The sequence below is a fragment of the Clupea harengus genome, chromosome 15, assembly GCF_900700415.2.
Source record: "Clupea harengus chromosome 15, Ch_v2.0.2, whole genome shotgun sequence".
NCBI lineage: Eukaryota > Metazoa > Chordata > Actinopteri > Clupeiformes > Clupeidae > Clupea > Clupea harengus.
In genome coordinates, this window is record NC_045166.1 from 15,585,862 (window position 1) to 15,611,870 (window position 26,009).

Sequence of the window (26,009 nt, forward strand, 5' to 3'; positions counted from 1 at the left end):
GCATCATTTAGCACTTCTAAAGAATATATATATATATATATATATTAAAGCTCCTATTTAAAAGTATACATCTATCTACTTGCATCCATCTATCCACTTGCTCTTGACTGCTTTGCCTCATAGCTTGGCGATTTGACCTTTTTGAGCAGAGCATCACTGAAGCCTTCCATGTGACAGACAGTCCCCTTTGCAGCCATGCTCACCTTTCTTGTAACCAAAGCGCTTATCATGTCAGTGCTCAGGGTTGCTCTGTATTGGGTCTTGTTTTTGGTAACGAGACTGAAAATCGCCATCTGACGTCATGATTATTTTATACCTGCAAGGCTGGTCGGTTGACTGGCTGCAATAGTAGGAATTATTTGCTACGTTAGCAGTCTGTAATCAAACACCTTTGCAATGGTCACTTTGCCCCAACAGAGCGATTCAAAGTTAGAACAGTCTCCGTGGCGTTTGAGTTAACGTTACTGCAGGTAAATTAGCCTACTCCATCAGTTATTCACACCGTTGCCGTCTCGTAACCAGACTAATCACATCGTATGCTAGCTACTACGGCTAACTTTTTATACAAATGTATCTGAAGGATATACCCCTTGAAATGCATCATCTCGTTAAGTTACCGAACACATGTTTTAACGTTTTATATGCTTACATTACGGTCACATTCATGTGCTTGATTATTACTCCCCCACTTCCCATTGTACCTCAGCAATGCATTACGCCTCGGTGGATAATAAAGTAGCAGTGTAGTAGTAGGCTATCAGTGGATGTTGAGTGAGTGAGAGTACTATTTCGGGTCGGGGAGGGTCACAGAACCACAGGCACAAGGTCGTAGTATCTTGTCCAATCTAGTTTAAATAAATGTACGGTTTGTATCGATTGATTTTTTTTGCGTAGTTTCAGGTGCAGGTTGGCAGGTCTGCATTTAAGTCCTTAAGCAGTCAACACACACACACCTTAAGACAGGTGGCATCACACACACACACACACACACACACACACACACACACACACTTGTGCCGAGTTTAAATATCCTCCACATTAACACCAGAGATTTTTAACCTCTTGGGTCACTCCAGTACTGATAGTGGATCTGTCACCAGAGAGAGACAGAGAGGAGAGGCGGGAAGGGGAGAAGAGGAGAGAGGAGAGAGGAGGAGAGAGGAGGAGAGGAGAGGAGGAGAGGCTACCTGATATGGCTTCTACGCGCAGGAGACCTGTGGGTGTCAAATAGGGAGTTGTTGCTCTGCTTTCTGTTCACGGGCTCTGCAAACAAACAAACAAAACAGGACAACCGCATGATGGGAAGGAAGGAACAGCCAGGTGGACAAAACATCATCATCAACAACAACAACAAACAAACAAACAAACAAACAGTAACAATCAAAGCAACCAGATAGATAGGTCTGCACAAAAAAACACATTCTTGTAAATACTAGCCATATTTTTACTTACAAACAGAAATAGAATAGAAATCTATTTCAGTGGTGCAGTTACACTCAGGGTATGAAACGGGGTTGAATCATGGGTGACCCCGGGGTCATTGGAGGTGAGGTCACGCTGGGGCCAACCCCCGAGGCGCCCTGAGTGGAGTGTGTTTCTGGGATTTACCTATAGGGGGCGCCTCATAGCGCTGCACAGTCTTGCGCTGCCTGAGGTTGTACGGCCGGTCGTTCTCTTCGCCCGGCTCCTCTGCCTCGTCTCCATCATCTTCATCGTCTTCTTCCGCCCCGTCATCATCATCGTTGTCTGCCTCTTCGTGGGATTCTACGAGGGGGAAACAAATGATTTTTTATTACTAGGGTTTACCTCAAGGTGTTCTGAGACAGTTCCCAGTCAAAACACTGACAAACTTCAGCACAGTGAAATAAATGTGTATCTCGCAGTCCTGAAGCTCAACTGGGGCAACAAGGTTCTACAAAAGAGTGTGTGTGTGTGTGTGTGTGTGTGTGTGTGTGTGTGTGTCTTACCCTCTGAGTTCTCTCCCTCCTCGTCCTCTGCTGGGCTCTCCTTCTTGCTGAGGGCCTTGTGGTGTGCCTGCACCCCGAAAGGGTTCCGCCGCATGGACTTCCTTCTCTTCACCCGCGAGTACATGTCCATGTTCTCCTGCAGAACCCAACACAGAACATTTACCATTGAACAGCCGTGGAAACGGCCTTAGAACACCTAAAAAGTGTTCCTTCTATGGTCTTAAGGCTTGCACAGTCTAGTTGTGTTCTTAAAGTAACAGTATTTAGCAATTGTACTTTAGGGTTAGGATTAGCAATTTTACAAACAGCTTAAAAAAATCGGGGCGCTACAATGACGTTTAATATGGAGAATGGCCTCTGTGCCATTGTCATACCAGGGTCTGTAGGCATATTACTGCGCTCTGTACGTTTCTGGAAGCCGCCCAAGTACTACTCTCTGCCGGACTAGTAAGTAACTTATTTCCCGTCTTGCTTTGTCTTGTGTTGCACTTGCTTGATGTTTGACTGTGTTAGGAAAGTTGTTGACTCACTAGTTTGTCATAGTGTCAAAGTAAGCAAATGTCAACAGGTTTCGTTAGGTTTAGCCGCTAGGATCTCGTTAGCGATTAGCAATTCCTCGGTTGTGCTGCTTTAAGAGATTGGTTATGGTTATGACAACTTTCATGGAGTGTTCTCATAGGGAACGACAACGCAGAACCCACCAGCTCTGTGTCAGTCCACATGCGGAGACGTTCCACCTCTCGGTTCTGCCGGATGCTACTGATGTTGTCCATCTCCTGAAGAACCGCTTCCGCCGTGCTGGAAATAAACACACTACCAGAAATCAACAACCACATTCAAACAGTACGTAACAAACAAACAAACAGACCAACTAACATCAGTCACATCATAGCACACTCACACACATACAATTACAACAAACCCAGGCAAAGAAAAGACCACACAAGTAGGTCCTTAAACAGGTTGAAACCCATGGAAGAGGATGTTTGTTTCCCCATTTAACCGCCCTCTCAAAGAATACGATTTATATGTTTTTGTATGTATACGTGGACAACTCTCCCTCTCTCTCACACACACACACACACACCATAGAACATGTATGTTTCCAACCATGCTGAAACCCATGTAAGAGGCCAGATTGGCTGGTCCAGCTCATGCTGGTCTCCCCCTCCTTCAGCCTCCAGCACAGACCAGCCATCTGTCCCAGACAAGCTGACACATCACCACGACCCCCACTACAGACGTGAGCACGTGCACACACACACACACACACTTTCGTTTTCCTTCAAATTATCTGCAACTACGACCCCCAAAGAGATGAGCACACAGTCTCTCATTAACACACACACACAAAGCACACTTTCTTTGAGCTGATAAGATGGATAGATGGTGGTATTCCATTAAAAAAATGTTTGTGTAACAGTTAGCTCCTGCTGACTGGTAAAGAGGGTGTAATCTCTACAATATGATACAGTCCAAACACTGCACAGTTTAGCTCCACATGATAATTATACTGCATGGGAAGTACTTTATTACAGAATACATATTTGTATCACTCGACTGGTGTAAGTGCAATCTTAGCCTCCTTGCTGGCATTACTGCAGTGTTTCCCACACAAAGACTCTACTGTTGCGGACCGCCCAGGTACATCAACAGCCGCCAGTATATTTGTTTTCTGCCTGAGAGAACAACACCATCCGCATGCACTAAAGCTAATTTAATATCTTGGCAACATCATTGTGCCAATTTAATTCCATGTGCAAGGCTCTAAGCGCAAACATGGCTCCCACACACCACACGATGGCTTTAGTTTGTGCACAAAGCATTGGGCTCGCTGCTTTGCTCGCTGCCCATCAATGATTAGGGCCCCACATGTTCTGACAAACAGTGTCATCTTTGTACACACTAAGGGCTGAAACACACCAAACGCGTTTTTACAACGGCAGACGCTTCAAAAACATCTTGGCAAAGTGCGGTGGGCAAAACAGCCGCAGGCGCACCAGGCTGTTTTGCCCGGCGCCTATGAAGCGGAGCTGCGTGCGCAACCTGCCTGGGCCGAGTGTGACATTGATGAGCAGTGCGCCTCCGCTCCTTGCGCTGAAAAGTTGAGAATATTTCAACTTTTAAGCGCACCTAAAAAATGCTAGAAAGACGCGACGCGTGTGTTTTATTCTTTACGTTTTTACTTTGTCTAACTCTTCCCCTGTGGGCAGATGCGGGGTCTGTGAAATATATTATGTGAAATGAAAACAAATATTCAATAAATCAAAATATTGTGCTAAAAGTCACACATATTTGTTGTTTGTCATGTGCAGTAGAGCATTTTTGTGGTAGGCTGCAGGTAATGTGCTGGTCGGAAGCCGGGCGCGCAAGTATACTTCAGACCTGTGGGAAACACCGGACTGCCTCCCGTTGCTATGGTAACACATTCAGGTCCTTCTCATAGCACATCTGTTTGTGTGTCTGTGTTACCTGTTCGAATAGCAGGCTCTAGTTGATGTGTTTGTGTTTGTGTGTGTGTTGACTGTTTACACAGCAGGGACTGGTTGATATGTGTGTGTGTGTGTGTGTGTGTGTGTGTGTGTGTACACACGTGCGTGTGTGTGCTACCTGTTGATAAGCTGGTCAAACAGCAGGCTCTGGTTGAGGTGTGTGCGTGTGTTTGCATGTGTGTGTGTGCTACCTGTTGATGAGCTGGTCGAACAGCAGGCTTTGGTTGAGATGCTGAAACTGGCTCTTCCTGGTGCGGCAGCCCCTCTTCACCTCTACATGGCCGTTCAGTCGGGAGTCGGCCCCATCGCCGCCCCCCCGCTCCCGTTGGCTCATACGCGCTGGAATCCAAACAAAAGAGGCGGGGCTTCAGAGCCAGCCAACAATAAACAAAGAGGTGGAGCTACACATCTATCCAATCCGCAAATAAAAAGGTGGGGTTTTAGAGTTATCCAATCAGCAAGAAACCCAAAGAGGTTGGGCTACCGAGTCATCCAATCAGCAACAACATTGAAAAGGCAGGGCTACACATTCACCCAATCAGCATTAAAAAAAAACAAAGGGGTGGAGCTACAAATATATTTAGTAAGCAAAAAGATCAAAGTCTTCAGGCTAGGTTCACTTATCAGAAAGCAAACCAAAGAGGGGTTTCATATCTATGCAATCAGATCCAATTCATTAAGCTTCAATCAGTACAGTCAACTGGATTACTCAGTAATCCTACTAAATTGTAGGTGGTAATTCTTCATTCTCAAAACTGTATTATTTGGGGAGATTCACCGGGACAAACACACTGCAAAGTGCAATGCAAAGTGTTACACATGGGCCACTTATATACACACAGGAACTTACTGGCATGGAGCCCAGAGTCTATTATACATACAGGAACTTATGATTGGAATTCCAGGAACTTAAAATGATACTCAGTGAAAAAAGGTATAAAAAAAGTAATTAAAAAAAGAAACAAGGTAAGAAAACTTACTGTGTCCATTTTGGATAGCACCTGAGGACAACCTGGAGACACAAGAAAACAATAAATATTAAAATGACAAATAATAAACATAATAACCAACAATTAAAGCTGAGTGAATAGTTTCATCCATACAGAGGATAATCCAGTGAATAGTTTCATCCATATAGAGGATACGCCAGTAAATGGTGTGCGTGGTAATTTGATACAATACAATACTAACTTTATCATTCACAGCTGTTTCTATATGGAGCACATGGAACTGTGTGTGTTTGTGTGTGTTTGTATGCTTTCCCCAGCTATCTTTCATGTCTGAAGTTTCCATTACTTTTAGTTATACACAGGAAAAGTGTTGAATGTTAAATTGGTTCCTATTGGTTGGGGACTTCCCACAGCGGCCAAACCTCTCACAGTCACATGCAGGTACTCATGCCAAACAACCTAGGTCCAACCCCCATACTTACGATGGGTAAGGACACATATCAACACCGGGGAAAACAACAGATACACCTCAAGGTACACCTTGGAAAAAAAAATGTCCACGCATATCTCAGTGTCTGATTTGCGAAAAGCGCAATTATCTAAACGTCAATCTCAGTATACTATGGCATGCCACAGGTCATCTAGGGCAAGTGCTGGGAGGACTGGAGGGGTGGGGTCGGAGGGGGGTAACCCCCTCAGGAGCACGAACCCAGGTCAGGGCTTATTTTGTAGCCTCTCCCCCCATCGAATGAGACCCTTTCTCAGAGTATTGCGCAATAGTCCAGATGCAAATTGTACGGATTGTCGAATCTTTTTGGTCACACCTCGTACATACTAAACGTGAAAATGCAGTCTAATTTATGGACTTGCTTAAAGAATGTCGTCCATCAACAGGAGACAATCGTATTCATTTATTCACCATCTGTGCTGCAAGTTCCCCAAGGAGAAAAACACCAAAACTACACATCCGCAGAGTGTGTGTTGTACTTGTAACAGTCCATTTAGTCCACATGGTCACCTCACAAGAGATGGGGATGTATTCCCATGTTTCGTGTCTTAAGTGTTCCTTAAAGCTACTGTGTGACGTATCGCTGGTGCTGTGTGTGTGTGTGTGTGTGTGTGTGTATTTCCTCACCTGGTGCAGTAGTGTGGCACGTGCCAGCTGACCCTCTGCTCTTTGCTCTGGGGACTGGGTGACGTGTCGCTGGAACTGGGGGTGCGTGTCTGCCGCCGCGTCCGCTTAGAGGGGGGGGACTGGCGAGGGCTGCAGGGGCTGCTCACATCACTACTGGCCTCCTTCTGTACAACACACACACACAAACATAGTTTACAAATACAATTTACACACACAACACCACTACTGGCCATTATTGTTGGCCTTCTTCCACACACAAACACAAACCAGGGCTCCAGATGACTACTAAAATGGTTGCCAGCGGGCCTACATTTTACATTTTGCCATTTCTTTCCCTGTAGTGACAGTCCCCCAGGTGAACACATTTCCTTCAGCCAGCTGACATACTAACATCATTAGCGCTTGTCCCACTGGGCAAAAAGGCTACATCACGAAAGCTCAAAAACTCAGACGACTTGCCTAATCAAAGGACAGGTGTACTTATGGGTGCAGTGTCATAAAACACCGCATTGATTTGGCATTTGTTTTCAGCTAGAATAAACGTTTTATGAAATCTGTCAGTGAAAACTACAGGCTAATCTGTGCAGCAGGTCACCTATATCATCTTTCTTCACTCTTGAAGCAACTTGAACAGAAAGTACAAGCTACTATTTTCCCAGTTGCCAAAAGTTGACAGATCCCTGAAAAATGAACATGACATGAAATGAAATTCTGTCAGACAACACATGCCACAGTGAGCACATGTAGTTAACGTTTACATTTTTTTACCAGCCACTTCTAAAATCTACCAGCCACCATTTTGAAATCACACGTTTGTGTGTGACTAACTTCTCTGTAAGTTTGTCGACAGAAAAAAAAAAACAGAAAAACTAATAGGCTACACATTTTTCCCTTAAAAAAACAATCAATTAATATTTATTCACTTATTCTTACCCCTTTGTTCTCCCTCATACATCACAAACACATTACTTTAACAGTCTTTTAACATCAAACTTTAACATCAAACTAACACTCAGAACTTTAATGATTACATACTCGCTCTCCCTCCTTTGCTTCAAAATCCCTCCTCATCAGAATCTGATTCAATTCAGATGAATCAGTTCAAATTAATCTGAATCAGTTCAGATTAGTTTTTTTCTCCGGAGCCGACTCCTTGTATGATGCTGATGATCACCTACTTGTGTGGGTATGCCAAGAACATGGTTCAGTGGCAAACCTGGGTAGGTTAACTCAGAGAAAGTGGTAAACCTCCTAACCAGGAGAATGAAGACAGAGGGTTCTTCTTTTTCTTTACCACTTACTCTGAGTTAGCTTACCCAGGTTTGTCACTAAACCACGTACTTGGAATACCCCCCTCAAATAGAAGAGTTAGGGGTAAGTTGAGCCATCTGAGAGAAACTTTTGAGTTAACCAAATTGTGTTTGGTTGCCCAGATACAGGTGGTGGGTCAACTTACCCACTGCCTCATCTTACCCCACTCTCCCCTACGCTGCAACAGCAGTTAGTATCTAGCACATATACAGTGGACAAAAATATTGGCACCCCTGCACTTCTTGTTTAGAAACAAGTTCCTCTTCCTCGTCTTGGGTTGGTTGGGATCCCTCCTGCTCTGTATTTACAATTTCACTCTCCTCCTCCATGTTTCCTTGTTGCTGTCGGCAGTGGCGTAGCGTGGGGTGTGCGGGGTGTGCGGACCGCACAGGGCGGCCAATTGAATGGGGGCGGCCAATACTATAATTGTATTACTTTCTTGTGATTTTTTTTTGTTGTAATTTTTTGATAATAGTTGTTTTCCCAAATGGCCGAATTTAGAATATGGTGCTGTTTTGTAGTGGCGCGGTCTAGCGTCTACTTTGCAACATATTAGTTTGACAGTTTGTAAACAATCTCCCGCGACCTGCGCGTGTGAACGTCTTGGGGGAACGTCTTTGTGTTTAGTGCCGAATTTTACTTCTGGACTGCATTCTGCAACATTTTCAAGCAGGGTATTCTACGTTTTTGAAGAACATTATACACGTAGATGTTTCTACTGGTTGTTTTCGTATTTCATATCAGCATTCTTTACACACAAATAGGTAAGGTAATACATGCGCTGGCTGAACTCTTTGTGTTAATATGTGTCAATATGAACTCATGAATATGAACTCCTTCATACAAAGTTGCACAGGCACCCTCAGGGGTTTCGACCTTTTCCTATTATAATTTGATCAGCTAAATCGAGGAGACTATAACATCAGCTAGATAACTAGCTATCATTTTATGTAAATGGAACTCTTCCATTTAAACCGTTTAAGGTTATTACAAGTTTCCTTAGCTAGCTAGTTAGCTAGCATAACTAGGTAACCATAGCAACCAGCTCAAAGTGGATACGTTTGTCCTCACCGTCTTCTTTACCATGCCTTTAACAAATGAATAGCCCTCATTTGCTAACAGGTGGGTCGTTAGCAGCTGTTTTGTCACTCAGAAAATGAAATGTGCAAGATTTTAGTTCTATTCTCCTTACAAAGTGCTATTTATTATTATTTTTCGAACTTTATATATCTGTACACAGAAGAAGATTCAAGGTTTCTGGGGATGTCCTTTTTATGACGCTAGGACAAAGACTCGCAGAGCTTCAAAGACGTATATTGACAACAATAATAAAAATTCGCACCAGTAGGAAATCCTCCTTGAAGGGGGGCGGCGAATTTGGCTACCGCACAGGGCGGCCAAAACATCCGCTACGCCACTGGCTGTCGGCATGTAGTGCTACCTGCCCAAATCACGTGAACACGCCCTGATTTACTACATAGCCTCCCTGATAGCTCCCACGTTTGAAACAGTATTGCCCAATCTCTACCGGTAGACACATTTACCGTTGCAAGGTATATACCATCATATCGCCCAACCCTAACAGACACCAACAAACCGTTTCACAACCCTTAACGTTGTTTCACAGACCCCAACAAAAAGTTTTTATGAACGCAAAGACCCCATTTAAGCGGGATGCATGGTCCCCAAACTCATTTTAAACACAATACTACACATTTCAACAAAGTTCAAACACAATTTAAGAATCACAGGCCCAGTTCCCACTCCCATTGAAACCGGTTGAATTGGTGCTAACTAACCGTATTGCCTCCCTCAATGTCCCTTGCCACGGCAACCAACATTAACGTACCTGCTTAAAGCGCCCTGCGGAGTGGAGCAGCATCCACATCTCCCTGACTTGTTGTCATTGGTGACAGCCACGTAACAACACTGTGCCCTGAGCCCCTGTATTACTTTTGTCACTGTTATGAAATCAAACCCTTATTAAAACATCCCAATGCAGCCTGCAATGGACTAAGTAGCCTAACTTAGCAATGGACAATAGCTCACTATTAATCTTAAAAACAAAAAAGTTAGTCTGGCAAAAATAAGTAGCCTCGTCAATTAAAACAAGTGAACTCTGTGATGGCCCAGCCGGTGGGCAGTGCAAGAGGTGTGGTGTTGGATGGGCGGTACTACCCCGGAAGAGTGTTCTTGGGCACTCCTCCCCACCCAGGTGTCTCTGGTTGTCACTCACAGGTGTGCAGAGTTAATCAGACAATCAGGAGCCTTTTTAAACTCACCAGAAGGAACTGAAGACAGACTGGCTTGAGTTCCCGAGGAGTGGGAACCAGACGCCTGTTAAGCCAGTCTCAGTAAGTAAGAGGCCCGGGGCCACCCTACTTTTCAAAGAGGAATATTTTCTGTTGATAAAGCAAATGCAACCAGAGTCTACTATTGAAGTGGAGGTAAATTGAACTGAAGACGTCCTTTGTTGAATTGTGTTTCTGCGGAGTGCTGCGGCTGGAACAGGAGAGGAGGCCTGAAGACGGAAGACGAGAGCCCGTGCACAGCCAGGAGTCAAAGCCCTTACGAGGCGAAGAGTGGCAGTGATCAAACCCCCCACTAGCTTTGGCCCGTCTCTCTCCCTCTCTCGCCTCAGGAAGAGCCAGATGGAGCCCTCTGACGCATACTGCCAACCAGGTGAAGATTTGAGTTACCTTTTTGCACCCCCTCCCTTCTTCCCCACTTATTATTAATAAAACTCCTAAGTTGTTTTCACTGCAACTCCCGTTTCTGTTCCAATTTGTGTATCAAATGTTTATCCTCGTAAGGCAAGGCCCCCACAACTCAACTAGTTCCTTTGGCAGGCAACTTATAACTATATAACAAGTAAATATGGACATGGTTAATGGTATACACTCATATCTGGATAACAGAAACATTTATGTCTTGTGGAGCACTGATATGGCTGGAGCCATGTTGCCATCTACGCTGTGAACATCATCCTCAAGTGGTTGTGATCAATTTGAAAACTTTCTCTCTTACTGGTGTGTGCTGGTTTTGAGAAATCAAATAGTGTTGCAAGATTGGCAAGTTGCTATGCAAGGTAGCTAGCTAAGGAAACTTTTACATAACATTAAACAGTTTACATGACAACAAGAGTTCTATTTGTATGAAATGATAGCTAGTTTTCTAGGTGACATGACTGACAGAAACAGTCCCTTCAATTTAACTTATAAAACTCTCAGGGTGCCTGTGCAGCTTGGCCTCAAAGCTAAGCTTAACTGGGGCTCAGGAGCAGTGGTTCAGGAGGTAGGAGTCGTTCAGCAATCGGAAGGTTGCTAGTTCGATCCCAACTCCTCCTCACCAAGGGTTGCAGTGTCACAGTTTAGCACTGAACCCCCAACCGCTCCCGATGTGCAGGTTGGCACCTTACATAGTAGCCTCCGCCATCGGTGTGTGAATGGGTGGATGTCTCAGGCATTCATCTGTAAAGCGCTTTGAGTAGGACAGCAGTCCACCTAGCATTAGTTCATTAGTTCTTATTATACGGCTCCTCAGAATGTTCCAAAAAGTTACGTTGATTTGAATGGGCCACCCAAACAATCTGATATTTATTTATATTCACCGCTGCGAAAAATTAATCACTGCTGCCATTGGCAACAAGTTGTGTGCTTCTAATTCACATCTTTCATATCATTCCGCAACTAGTCCGGTCATTTAACGTAACGAAAAGTCATTGTAACTTGAAGTCAGCAAGTTATGGGTTGCCACTCAACTCCTGAGTAAAGTTCTTCTTGATGGAAGTCACGAAACGGCAACAAAACCATTAAAAATAGGTCTGTTGGAGGAATGTCATCTATCTTTTTTGGCAAGTAACCGTATAATAAGCGAGATAATGTATAGTGGCCTTGCACATTTAAAAAATACCAGTTCATGACATTTAAACACCGTAAAACATCCACAGACAATTCCACAACTTTTCATTTTAAGGCTGACCTACCCAAAGCTCTCTAACTTTGCTTTACTGTCAGTGTTTCCCCTAGGTTTACAGCTTTGGGGGGGGGGGGGGTGCGGCACGGTGCGCGGCGTGGCCACCGACACAAACGCTTAAAGGAATCATGGTGTTCATGTGTTTCTATTAGTGCTGTCAGTTTAACGCGTTATTAACGGCTAGCCATTTTTTTTTTTTTTAGAAATCTCGCGTTAATCTCGCGATAAAAAAATTAACGGCGTTAAAATGGGTTTGCGTTAACGCCGTTAATTTTTTTATCGCGAGATTAACGCGAGATTTCTAAAAAAAAAAAAAATGGCTAGCTAGCTACCATGACTCCATGGCTCCCCTCTTTTGAGCCACAGCCATCTTGAGGCTCTCTCTGCCGCATTGGTGGTACTGCGGATGGCTCTCCTCTTTCTCTCGCCCTCGATGCCTAAACTGCTGAAGGCTCTGGCCAAGGAACGGGCTGCAAATCCTCTGCATCCAACCTCCACAGGGAAACATCTTGCTATCCAGCCAGCCAGCCTGCTGGCAGTCACTGACCAGTCCTGCGTACTTGGAGAGCTTCCTCTCAAAGGCTTCTTCCAAGCGATCTTCCCACGGGACTGTCAGCTCCAGCAGCACTGCTTGCTTGGTGGACTCAGACACAAGGACAATGTCTGGTCGCAGGGTGGTGACTACAATATGGCTGGGGAACTTCAGCTGATGTTCAAGGTCCACCAACAACTGCCAGTCTCTTGCAGACGTCAGGATGCCTGCAGATGATGTTCTTCTGGCAGGAGTTGGCTTGTCCCCAGCTCTGACAAAGGTGATGGTTTTCTTGGAGGGTCGGAACTGCTTTGCCCACGCCAGTCCTGCGCTGATGGCTTCAGCAATGGTCTTGGTCATGCCTCCACCTGTACCGACCATCTCCAAGTGCCCTAGTACAGCAACTGAGGATGTGTTCCAGGGTTCCTCGCTTGGAACACAGTGGGCATGCTGGTGTCTCTGCTATGCCCCATATGTGCAGATTTGACGGGCTTGGAAGCACGTCATACACTGCCTGAATGAGGAATTTGATGCGGTGAGGCTCGGCTTTCCAAAGCTCAGCCCAGGTCACTTTCCTTTCAACCGCATTCTCCCACCTCGTCCAAGCTCCCTGTTGCTTCATATGACCTAAATGCGATTAATCGCGATTAAATATTTTAATCGTTTGACAGCACTAGTTTCTATTAATGACAGCAGTCAATATAACAACTAAACATCGGAACATGTCTTTATGACAATTATCCACAAAGTGTGCAGCTTTTGTCGCTGCAGTGGTGTATCTTTCTGGGCTTCTGGAAGAACATTTTTTGAAATATTTGCGGCCTAAAATTCCTGATTTCGCAGGAGCTTTTCCAAAAAGTTGCAATGAAAGTTTTTATTTTTAGGTTTTTGTTGCAATTAAATTGACGAAACAAGTGAAAGTTGCGATAAAAAGTTGTGAATTGTCCTCTTTGTAATTATAATTGAGTTATGTGTTGAAAAATAATTGATTAATAAACAAACATTAATTCATCAAGAACAAAACGATTGAGAAATGGTCCTCTTAATAACCTCACCAATATGCCAAACAAAAGATTACCAGGACTACAACAATTTAGCATAATAGGCTTTACTTATCCACAACGAAGTGCACATGTTGGCATTACAAAAGGACCAGTAAGACTGTCTCAGCCTTCATATGACGAAAAAAACAAACAGCCTGTGTCACTATGATCCGTCTCGTCATCTGACGTCCTGCCTGTGTTTCTGCCGTTCTCATTGCTTATCAATCTATTTTGCTATCCTTGTTTATTTATTTTATCCGTATAGGTGTTGATGTTCAATTTCATATATTAATTTAAAGTCGTCCAATTTCAAGTCATCCATTCTTCAACACTAGCTGCTACCTTGTCTTCAAACAGAAAGTAACGTTAAATCTCCATGGCAACAGCTCTTGAGGGTTTGGCAAATAATCGGATTTATTGCTTCCTTCATTATTCACAGCAAAATAAATCATTTTCGTTACATTTCATAGATTTATTACCAGACTCTATGTAAAAAGGGCCACGCACAACTCGCGGAAAATGATAAAAAATGGAAGCCAGATCTATTTCTGAATTTTCGGTGCGGACATTCTGTACGTACGTTCTGTTTCCACGTCTGTTGTAGCCATTCTCATTGGGCCTCATTGTCGACCCTACCTAGGAAAAGATCTCTGCCGGATTCATAAATGCCTGGATATTAGTTTTTTAAGGCTTAAAAGTGTCCGTAGCTGTGCACTGATTCTTAAGCCCAATTCTGTCTGCTGGTGGGAGCGTGCTCACCTTTGTGTGCGCGCACGTGTCTGTGTGTGTGTGTGTGTGTGTGTGTGTGCGCATCGCGGCGGAACTCCGCCATGCGCGATACAGAGAGCAGAGAATTGTAAACGCGCGACCATGTAGAGACAGAAATTACATGACGTCGTGTAAATAAGATAAATAACATAAGGCTATTTATTTTGTTTAATAAAAGAACAAGCTATAGACCTGTTCTATAGGAAAGGTAACCTTAATTACTTCAGTTGTGATCTGGCGCTTTATAGAAAATAAAATTGAACAAAATTAACTTGACCTTTCAGGGGGGGCGGGGGGTGCCGTTGGGGGTGCGGGGCGCCCCCCCCCTAGTATAACGGTAGGGGAAACACTGACTGTGCAACACCGTTTCATTTCTCAAAATCAGCACACCAGCAGAGAGAGTTGTGGGTTCAAATGGATCACAACCACTTGCGGATGATGTAAAACGTAGCTGGCAACATGTCTCCAGCCCAATATACATAGGAGAGGATAAGGGGTTCACCACCCAAATATGACCCAATCAGGATGGCCCTTTTCGTTGGCCTGGAGTAGCGCAGAGGAGAGTTGACGCAGGTCTCCCCGAAAATCAACAGGTATATCCTCATCACACACACATCCACCTCAGATAATTAAATATAAAAAAAATTCAACATTGCAGTCTACAACCATCCAAACACACACTTCAACATCCACCGTGTAGGAACATCAACCGATCCTTCAGTGTCCAATGACACACGAACACACACTTTACGGGAAACTTTGGGATTTTTCAACCTGGGCCCTATTTTTAGATCTTTTTGGGTCCAAACATTTAATAAGGACAATTAACGATTGAAATCGGTCCAGTTGCAGAACAGCTACACAATGTAATCCCATGGGGCATGCATCCGCTTGTTTAAGCCACTGACAGGCTCATAATGTTATTATAAGGGTCTAACATGGACAGGATCCCTACAGAGATAGAGCGGTCTGTCTTTCTCAATAACGGCAAATAAACTGTAGAAAAAGACAGTTTCTGTAGTTTCAGTAGAAAATTACTGCTTTTCTTCCTCAATACTGGATCGATTGCAATTGTTTTGTCACCGGTAAAACTGTGGACCCCAAAAGGTGGGAAAAATAGGGCCCAGGTAAAAAAAAATCCTGAAGTGTCCCTTTAAGCATCCACCATATAGGCACATCAACAGACACTTCAGTGTCCAGACAACACATGAACACACACTTTATTGTCCACCCAAATTACCCAAAAACACCAACATAGACTTTGAAGCGGCGATACAATATCAAAGTGTCATGATATTTAGGCCACTATAAGATATTATTGTGATTCTTTACATTTTAAAACGCAGCAAGTATTGCAATGCTGCAGAGCACTGCGATTTATTTCTCCCATATATTACATTTCGTATACTGGGAGTCTATGCAGCCATCTTGGCATCTTGACTGACTTTCTTTCCGATTTCCTCCATGAAGCAAAAGAAGAACGAGGTCTTGAGCGATTTTGTGGACTTCATAAGAAGTGGTATCAAAGTAAACGTATAGCAAAATTAAACTCAGAATGTTAAAAACAAACAAATATTGTAATACTTGCCGCTGCCGTTTCGAAATAATATTATGCTGACAAATATTGCAATACTACACAATCGTTCTTTTTTCTCCCACCTCTTTTAGACTTTAATGTTTAATGACACACGCTGAAGAAAAGTAAAGAAAAGACTTCAGTGAACAGAAATGCAATTAAGAGACTCGTGCAGACACATAAAGACACACTGTGTTCAGATGCACAGACACATCTTCAGAAACTACACACATGGACACATACTTCACCACAAAGTTCAAACTCGCACTGCAAAGCCACACACGTACCTTACGAGTTCAGAACCATTCACTGGCACACTGCTGCATCCACACACATATTTCAGCCCAGATGCTGCTTTCTGTCCTACACCTACCTGCTTCAGTTTCTCTTTGTACCTCTTTGCAACTCCCTCTCTCACCTGCATAACTAGCTCTTACCAATGCAAATAATCACTAGGCTTTGAAAATTGTGCTTTTTATTACACATTGTTAGCCCTGTAGCGTGAACGTTAATTAAAAAAACATCAATGCATGTGAAGCGAATAAATTCGCTCCAACTGCCCATATTTAACATTACTATGAACTTGGTTTAGTAGTAGGCTAGGCTGTGTAACGACAGATGTTTAGCTTTTGTTTACAAGTGATGTCACCAACCGAGGACATGCCCTACCTGCAAGGAAAAGAACATTTCGCTTCATGAAACCGACTAATATTTAAGGTGCCGTTATATTTGCATCAAGTCGATGTCGCATAAAATAGATTTTTGCTGTTCCGAGTCGTCAGAAATACTGCTTTGTTACTCAAAACATATGCATGTGGTGGTCAACTGGCAGTCAATGAGTATATTATACTATAATCAACAACATTATGCCGATGTGGCGATAGACCTCTTTCAAAGAACAAAACAAACATGTTACATATGCTCAAAACAATGCTTGACAAAGGACCCGGACATGTTGCAAGGACAAGTAGCCAAACTGATTTATTTTTCCACAACAACTAAAAAAGTTTACCGAGTACAACTTCCTATATGAGGCACAATGTCTGTTTGAGCCACAAGGGGTCTATCGCTGTTGAACTCCCTTCCCCCACTGACCTGCACGGGATTCATTGGTGTTTTGAAGCTTGCGGTGACACTAACAATGCACAGAACTTTAAGCAATTCTTAGTATGGACGTTCTTTTGTTCACGACTCGTCGCTGTCAGTTGTGTGTTGATACCGAACAGTGGTGAGCTACCGAGTTAGCATTGCGGCTAGCTTCTCTCACCGGCCAACAAGAAACAACACAAAGAACTTGGGTTAGCTATGTGTTCAATAAACTAGCTCGTTAGCAAGGAAGCTAACCTAGCTGTGCAGAATTTGCAGTCCGAGAGTGCAACAAATATGTCAGGCCACTACGAGACCTGTAGCGCTGCTCGTGTGTGTGCTACTGTCGGCAAGTGTCATCCCCTGCCGGCACTCAAGAACAAAAGAGGTACCAGTGAGACACCAATCTTCAGGCCAAACATGAGCTCTATTCCAGCTAACAAGCTAGCGGGCTAACCGGCCACTGAAGAAAAGAAACCGGCTCTTACATGGTTGTGTTCTTCCAAGCTGGGGTTGTTCCCGACAGACGACCTCGTCCTGGATGAGATGAACGGACTGTCTGGTTGGGGTCTGTTGCTCTTTCTCGTGTTCACCATGGTTCTCTTCGTTTCTGCTTCTCTTGGTTCTGTCAGTGTTCGCGTCCGACTCTCTCACCGAGAGTAATATTGGGGCGCCATTTCTCTTTCTCGCTCTCCCCCTACTGTTCGCAAACAGAACTCTCTCGTCGTGCACTTCCGCTTTCTGTCCAGTCCTAGTTCGCCCAGAATGATATCGACCATAAACTTATTTCTCTAAATGATAAATTCAAGTTTAAAACGACATCACTATTCACAAAGTGGGAATTAAACTGTAAACTACACGTTAAGAGTGATCTGCTCTCCAACGTAGGCGTAGGCTACTACCACACAATGGTGCGCGTGGAGGCGAATCTGAAATGTTTTGGGAAATCATAAATTCGCATGTGCTTGTTGAGTTAGCCTTGTTAAAATACCCGCGTGTAAATTTAGGTTTCTGCGGATGCCTATGGCTGATTTCTGAAAAACAGTCCAACGCCTCCGCATCATTCTTGTCCTAAGTAAAACTAACTTGGGAGCCACGTACACTGACGATCAGAAGTGAAAGCTGCGTTTCATAAAATTTATACACAGAGCCACGTGTGTTGAGGCAGGATTTGTTTTGGTTTGTAGTTGGGGAGGGACTTCATACCTAGGCTACGACTTGTGGCCACTAACGACACCACATGGACAGATTACTGTTCTTATTTAGGTCGGAGAGATTTTTTTTTATTAAATTTTTTTCATTTTCATTAAAGTTAAAGCTAAGCTATAGCATTAAATTGTATCATCCAGTAGCTTAATACAACACAGTGAAATACACTCAATACAAATGAAGCATTTTACACATTGAAAAATAGCCTGTAACTGCACTATGCATAAACATAAGACACTAAAGACTTTAAACTACAAGGTCCTGTATATGTGGAATAGTTCCACAGTGCCAGAATGATTGCGCAATGAATAAAGTGACTTGAAGTGCATAGTAAACAGGGCTGATATATCCAGTGAAATAAATCAAAAACAGAGAGGTGTGTATGAGTGAGTGTGTGAGTGAGTTTTGTGTGTGTGTGTGTGGTGAGCAGGGCTGATATATCCAGTAAAAGAAATCAAAAACAGAACGAAGCATCAGTCCCACACTCAGCTCCCCCTGCCCCTGTTTAGTTCAGTGCGGTGCTGTGCAGTGGGTGTCTGTGTGAGCGTGTGTGTGTATGTCCATGGCAGACAGCAGTTTGCACAGGGTCCTTCTGTACGAGAGTCCAGCTCTATGCCGACCACAGAGCCAGCTCACCTGACCAGCTTGCCCAGCTGCATTGTAAAACATCTGCAGGAGTTTCCGACAGATGTTGAAAGGACCCTAGCCTTCTCAGGAAATAGAAATGGCTCTGCCCCTTCCTGTATAAAATGGCAGCGTTCTCTGTCCAGTCCAGTTTGTCATCCAGCTGCAGTCAAAGGGGTATAGGTCCTGGCCATCTCCACATCACCCCCCTCAATGGAAACCGGTCATGGGAGTGGCCCAGACCTACAGTTGTCCACAGTCATCTCCTTGGTCTTGGGTGTATTCAACTGAAGCTGGTTTGACCGGCACCATGCAACAAAGTCTTCCACGAGGACCCGGTGCACCCCCTCCTGTCCACCCCTAATACCCCCTCCTGTCCACCCCTGATGCCCCCTCCTGTCCACCCCTAATACCCCCTCCTGTCCACCCCTAATGCCCCCCCATACCAGCGGCAGCGACTGAGAAATAATGTTTTTCAAACAATGTTCGAGAGGAGCCCATATAGGGATGATTGACAGCCGTCACTCACCCCACTTACGCTTTCTAGGAGATGTAAACCCTCCTTAGCTGTCCACCACGTCATGTGCTCCAGTGGGCAAACTAGTGAACTGCACTGCATGTGGCAATGTCTGAGATGTGCTGAAAGTGTACAGAACAGGGGAAAGCACAGACCCTTCTGGTGCTCCTGTTCTGCTAACCACAGTAGGACATATTATTGAAATGAGTTATTAAATCATTATTAAATAATATACAATATGTAATAATAAATAAGATACCCCACGTATTACACATTGAAATTATATATACAAATATCAAGTATAATATATGAAATACAGTTTATAATATGTAATAATAATTGATATACATCACATATTATACATTATAATCAGAAATACAAGCTAATACAATATTGCCATTACATACAGACTCTCTCTCTCGATGAGTGTGTGTGTGTGTGTGTGTGTGTGTGTGTGTGTGTGTGTGTGTGTGTGTTTGTGTGTGCAGTTTGTGAGTTTTTTTGGTGAGGTAGGCGGACATCTCGGATTGGGAGATTGGGGCGGCTTTCCTAGGCTGCCATCTGTCCCCATATTTCTTATGCAAGGTTCAACCATCGGCCACTAGGTGGAGGTATGACATTGCAGAATCATGTCTGGACACCTGACTGTAATGCTAGATTTATAGTTATCCATTTGGACGGAGACGGACACATAGCCACGCCTTGGCAACACCCTTCCCCGTGGTGGAACGCCCATCCGAGCCCTTCGGAGAGCTGGACGGACACCGACGTGCACCTCTCGATTTTTGTAACTTTTTCGGATACGAACGGATAGCGACGGATACCCCCTTGGCTGTGATTGGTCCGCTAACGAAATAATTTCCTAACGACATCATTTCCGGAATCTCACATTTCCTGTTTCATTCCCTATCTGTTCCTATTCTGTTATAGAGTGTGGATCAGCCGAATATTTCTGTCCGAGCCCGGCCTGCGTCCGACAGAGTAGTGCCCGAGCCAGACAGCTATTCAAATATATTGTCGGAATCCAACCAGACATAGTCAATGTCTCAACTGTTCATACTAATGACACATTTACGTATGTTTTTTTATGAATAGCCTGTAGACCGTCTCACAAGCTTCTTCTAGTTGATTATGAACAAACATAACAGAAGAGGTCTGAAGATATTTCTGAAACACTTATAAGGACACTCAAACGACCGCGAATTCATAGGAGAGAATACTATCCCATTCTCACAGGAGACATCACAGCAATCGGAGCATATTTGTCAAACGCGATAAAAGATAGCCCTACTGCTCTGAAATATTCCCATTCCATACTGAATATTCTGTTTAGATCAAAGGTTTGTTTTTCGACACCGTGATATTTCAGATGATGGAACAGTTGAAATGAATGCTCATATACAAAAGCTAACATTAACGTGAAGTGGAGTTAACTTGCAGCCAACACCATTGCATTACAAACCCTAACACACACACATAATGAGAAAGTAGGCTTATTACACCTGGCGATTATCTCGCCTTTTATCTTCCATCTTTGAATAATGTAACTTATAAACACGTCGTTTTAAAGCGCTGTGGCCGTCCTGAAAAGATGTGTCAATAAATGAATTTAATCCATAGAATCCACGTTGACTTCACTACTTATTAAGATATTGTAACAAATCACGGAAGTGTGGAATATTTGTTATGGCTTTTAATTAAACACTAAACACAATACAATGTCAAAATGGCACGGGCTTTATGCCCTGCTACAAGTTATCACGAACAGACTGTGCTACCGTCACACACCTGTATAAACTCCGTCCCAACACAGAACAACGACATGCAATTAGAACAGTAAGGAACATTGTTAAAGAACATCGTTGGGCACTGCATCACATCGAGAAATATATGTGCCCGCCGCACGGCATTATGGGGCGACTATGCCGGCAAGTTAAATATGGAATGTTCAATGCCTTATCGCGCTGACTTGTCCCAGCCCTACCCCAGCCCGACAGCAAGTAAAATATTTAGTCCGAACCCCAATGAGTCAATGTCTCAACTGTTCATACTACTGACACATTTACATACGTTTCTTAAGAATAGCCTGCCTTTATTAAACTTGAGCATCAACAGATGAATGATAAATGCACTGGCTCACACAAACAAGCCCCGTTAAACGCACAAGCGCGCACAAAAGGGATATAAGCATATTGAAATGAATTATTCACATTGCAAGAACGGAATGAAATGGCCTACACATTACACACGCTATGCATCTGATATGCCTAAATAAAACTCACGTTATATGCTACACCAGAAGAGGCGCGAATAAAACAAGTCTTACCATTGAAGATTATCTTTTTTCTTGAAAAATGTAAGTAGCCTACACGGACACATTCCTTATAAAAGTATCTACATAGTCCAACCATCGATGTTTAATCCATGTTGTGGAGAAAGAGGATGGCATCAATCATATTTCATTAAAGCTTCACACTTCTTACATTGGACATATCAAACAGCCTCATTAGAATCTGCATAGAATATGATGCCATCCGACAGAAATATCTCCACAGGCCTACAGTAAATTTCCCCTCGAGTGTCGTTTTAAACTCTCCAGATGACAGTTTCTTTTTTTTTTTAAACTTTAAGTGCACAAAGTTCGTTATGAAACGATCTACATAGTCCAACAATCGAGGTTTAATCCATTTACATTTAGTCATTTAGCCGACGCTTTTGTACAGGGGAGAAGCATGTGAAGCAAACACGTTTACTTGACTACTTATTAAGATATTTAAATATGGAATGTTCAATGCCTTATCACGCTTATGTTTGAAAGCCATTGTTTTCAGCTTGCAGGTGCTTTTGCCTCTGGCCCAGTTTGTCGGTTTTGACGTTCATCTCTCTCCCCCAACCATCCAGGTTTAATCAATCCGCGTTGACTACTAAGCAGAAATATCTCCATACAGTAGATTCCCCCTCGTTTTGTATTCTTTTAAACTCTCCAGATGACAGTTTATTTTTAACTTCTTCCCTGATACCAGTTTGCCTCCTGTAATCACGTTGTCACAGATATTTATTTGCCCAGTCGGCTTGTTGGTCTTGACGTTCAGATGTTGCGCCTAAACTATCATATCGTCTCGTCACATGATCAAATAGAGACTTGACATTGGACAACAGCATACATATTACCCAGCAATCATCATTACAAATCTGAATATGACAAAAAATACCAAAGAAAATGAGATAGTATTCATTTCATTGAATCGTTTTTAATAGTTTCTATAGTGTATGTAAGATAAGCATATCATTTTGTTATAGATTGCTACTATTTTTCACACAAATAATACCTACCATGATGGAGATAAGTTTGTCTTTTCAAGTGAATATATAGCGTTAGACAGACTAACCATTGTAATGTAGTGTGTCTCAAAGACCGATGTGACTACACCTGTTGCTCTTGATGACATGACGGCTGGGAGGAGGGAGATGAACAATCGACGAATTCTATCACTGAAAGAGGTCGCGTAGTAGCTCGTCTGTGACCAAAAAACCGCTGCTCCACCTACTGTTCTGGCGGTGAATTGTTTTCAACACCCACAGCCGTCGGAGAAGTATAAATCAAAAACAGTACGTCCGAATCTGTTTCCCCGCCCATCCGTAAAACGGACGGACACCGACGCAGATCTATAATTCGGGCTTAAGTCTGTAGATAGCCTAATTGCAAGCAGCTGTATTGCCATGAAAATATATGACAAAAATGATTTAAAAAGATTAAAGAAGCCAACATGTAATTATTACTTTTTTTCTAACTATTATGTAATTATAATTCAGTGCCTCTGAAATATCTCACTCTGGGAGATTTGTTACACTACATTTAAATTGTTAAATTGAGATTTACTCATTTACCAGATGCTTTTATGCAAAGTGACTTACAGAGCAGGTAAATTATAGCCCCCAGTATATATTCTCCCTCAGCATTGAGCACATGACCTTGGTGTTAGCAACCCCAGTTGAGCAACAGGAACTCAAACAGGTCAAAACAAATACTCTGTAGATTATGCAAGACACCAGCTGTTCAGTAATGAAGTGTCATCACACTTCTACAGAATGGGCCTGTATTTTCAAATGCTTTAGCCTGAGCATGGATGATATTGTGTAAGATGCATGTTACCATGCAGAGGAGTAGGGTCATTGGGTTTGTGTCCCTCTGCTGGTCGATATGTGGAATTACATTTCAACCACAACAGCAATAGGAATTCTGATAATACTTGACATTACTTGGCCTATGTGTCAAACAATTCATCAGTCATAATTTATAGAGCACCATGTTTCTTTCATAATTGTATAATGGGTGTGATCTCACAAATAATTTAAATTAGTACATAAATAACAATTAAATTAATTTAAAAGTAAATAACAATGTGTTTTTGTTTTCACTGCTATTCACACAAGTTCCGTGTGCACACACTGAGTTCTGACATAAACATCTATTCATTTCAATACAAGTCCTTTCTATCATGGGTGTGTTTCACATACAGTCAAATTCAAGCCAAGTTGTACCTTCATTCTGTCAAGAAATGATCAATAACAAGCATCAATAATAAAATACAGTAATGAAATGAAAATAGGCATGAGAGCACATAAAAGGAATGTGCCGTATGTCCAATAAGACCTACACCCTACATGCAACATAAAGCCAACAATTGTGCTAATTTAAGTGGTAATATTAGTAAGCATAATTTAGGAAAATTATTAAAGATAGGTCCTTGATGATGATCAATTACATTTTCCATCTAAATTCTCCTCTAGCTGGTCGACCAACGTCTGCGCTCAAAAAACGCTGGTGTTTGTCTTGGCGCCGTCAATGGCCACACGCTATTCCAGTCAATCAACACGCTGTTTCAGACGCACTGAAGGGAGCTCAAGTGTAAACACTCTTTCAGCAGAATTGAGGACTGTGCCTTTAATTACACCTGTTGCTCCTCCGTACCTCTGGTGTGTCTCCTCCAGCCATGCTTGTTCTGACAGATTACTCTGAAACAGAGTCTCTCTCCGTGCGCTGAGTGGTGCAGTGACAGGACAACTCCACTAGGTGAAGACTGAGGTCAGAGCGAATGAGAGACAGGGATGAGCTGAGGGGTCACGTTGCCCTGGGTTCGGGATGTCCCAAGGGGACTCCACATGCAACAGTAGCAAGCTCCGAGGGGTGATAAGCTCGAAGCCAGAGGGAGAAAGAGATGAGTTATACTGCTGTGGATGTGAATGACTTTTGTGGTATTTCTGTTAAAAATAATAAAAAGCACTGTCGGAGAAAATGAACAACATCAGCCTTCATGTGGAAATCCGCTACCTCGGTTCCAAGGGCTTATCTCCCAAGGAGGCCACTTCTTCACCATGCTGTAGGAAGGGACGCCCAAGGAGGCCACCTATTCACCATGCTGTAGGAAGGGACTCCCAAGGAGACCACTTCTTCACCATGCTGTTGGAAGGGACGCCTTCCCCTGGTGTTGCTGCCATGTCCTCGAGGGAGAAAAGCGTCTGCCAGATACGTCTCATCGTGAATCTTTGGTCTGACCTGACCTAAACAGTATAATGTAAACAAACTGGTATTTCACCTATAGCAAACTTTAACTTTATGGTTACCTGTGCAATCATGGATGAAAGGACAAGTACCCTACATAAGCCTATGTGTGGTCAGAAACTGATTTGATGGGCTGTGTTGTATGGCTTTATGACACTATTGTCTTGTGTTACTGTATGCATATGCGTAACATGCCACACAATGGTTGGACTGTTTACTGACGTTAGTTAAAAATGTTTTCCCCCAGACGAACGATTGTAAGTCATTCTCTCTCTCTCCGTCTCTTTTTCCTCTCTCTGTGTTTCCCTCTGTCCTGTGTCTATCATCATGGCAGGGAAAAACGTCATCATTTGTTACCGCAGAATATATATAGGTGAGGGGCAGGGTCAGAAGCACATAATGAAGAAGCATGTACCGTAAACAAATAAAAGCACGTGGTTAGGCAAAACAAAAACAAAAGCACATGGCAAGGCAAAAAAAAGGAACATGTGCAAGCACAACAGAAACTCACAGAGGAAACAGGGCACACAGACACATGACACGACTCTACTCAGGTGGAATTCCTGGCACCCTCTTCCTCCAGCTAGGGGCATCCGTGGGGGTCACTGTCACTGTTTTGCTTCCCATTCACTCAGCCAGGATTGTACGAACACTGGCGTGTTTTTTCATCACACACACTGAACGGTGTGGACCACGAGGACCACGAGGAAGACAACAATATGACCTAACGTGCATCGGATTAGAATGGCAGACTGCACCTAACAGACCGGGCACATCTATGCAACATGCTGCCATCACGTCATTGGCCAACGTCGCTGGTAATGACATAGTTTTGGCAGTGGGTTCGTGTTTTGTCTCATCACTCAATGGTAGCCAAACAGGAAGATTGAGATTGATGTTGAATCAGCATCAGAGCCTTCTGATTGGATGAATCAGACTGAGATTGATGTTGAATCAGCATCAGAGACTTCTGATTGGATGAACCAGACTGAGATTGATGTTGAATCAGCATCAGAGCCTTCTGATTGGATGAATCAGACTGAGATTGATGTTGAATCAGCATCAGAGACTTCTGATTGGATGAATCGAGGACTGTGGACTGTGCGTAGCTATAATCAGTCAAATGCAAGAGCAATCTCTTCTGCGTGTTCAGTTAAAATGAAGATGCCATATTTCAAAATGAACATATACTGTATATATATGTGTGAGCGTGTGTGTTTTCTGTTCTAATTATTAGAAACAGAAGTAAATATATTGAACA

At 43.2% G+C, this 26,009-nt stretch overlaps 1 protein-coding gene across 4 annotated transcripts in view; it reads right to left on the reverse strand.

Annotated features, from left to right (window-relative positions):
• atad2b (ATPase family AAA domain containing 2B) overlaps positions 1–17,955 on the reverse strand; it is a 93,286-nt gene extending 75,331 nt beyond the window's left edge. For 2 of the 4 annotated variants that reach the window (XM_031582184.2, XM_031582183.2), the window contains exons 1-8: positions 17,324–17,955; positions 6,545–6,708; positions 5,440–5,471; positions 4,651–4,798; positions 2,669–2,780; positions 1,968–2,103; positions 1,609–1,764; positions 1,188–1,263 (exon numbers count right to left, since the gene is read on the reverse strand). In XM_031582184.2, coding sequence (XP_031438044.1) covers positions 1,188–1,263; positions 1,609–1,764; positions 1,968–2,103; positions 2,669–2,780; positions 4,651–4,798; positions 5,440–5,471; positions 6,545–6,708; positions 17,324–17,431 — 932 coding nt within the window. In that variant the 5' untranslated portion in view covers positions 17,432–17,955. The remainder of the gene's footprint in view (positions 1–1,187; positions 1,264–1,608; positions 1,765–1,967; positions 2,104–2,668; positions 2,781–4,650; positions 4,799–5,439; positions 5,472–6,544; positions 6,709–17,323) is intronic. The other 2 variants (XM_031582186.2, XM_031582185.2) reach the window with 1 other exon arrangement.
• Positions 17,956–26,009: the final 8,054 nt, after the last annotated feature.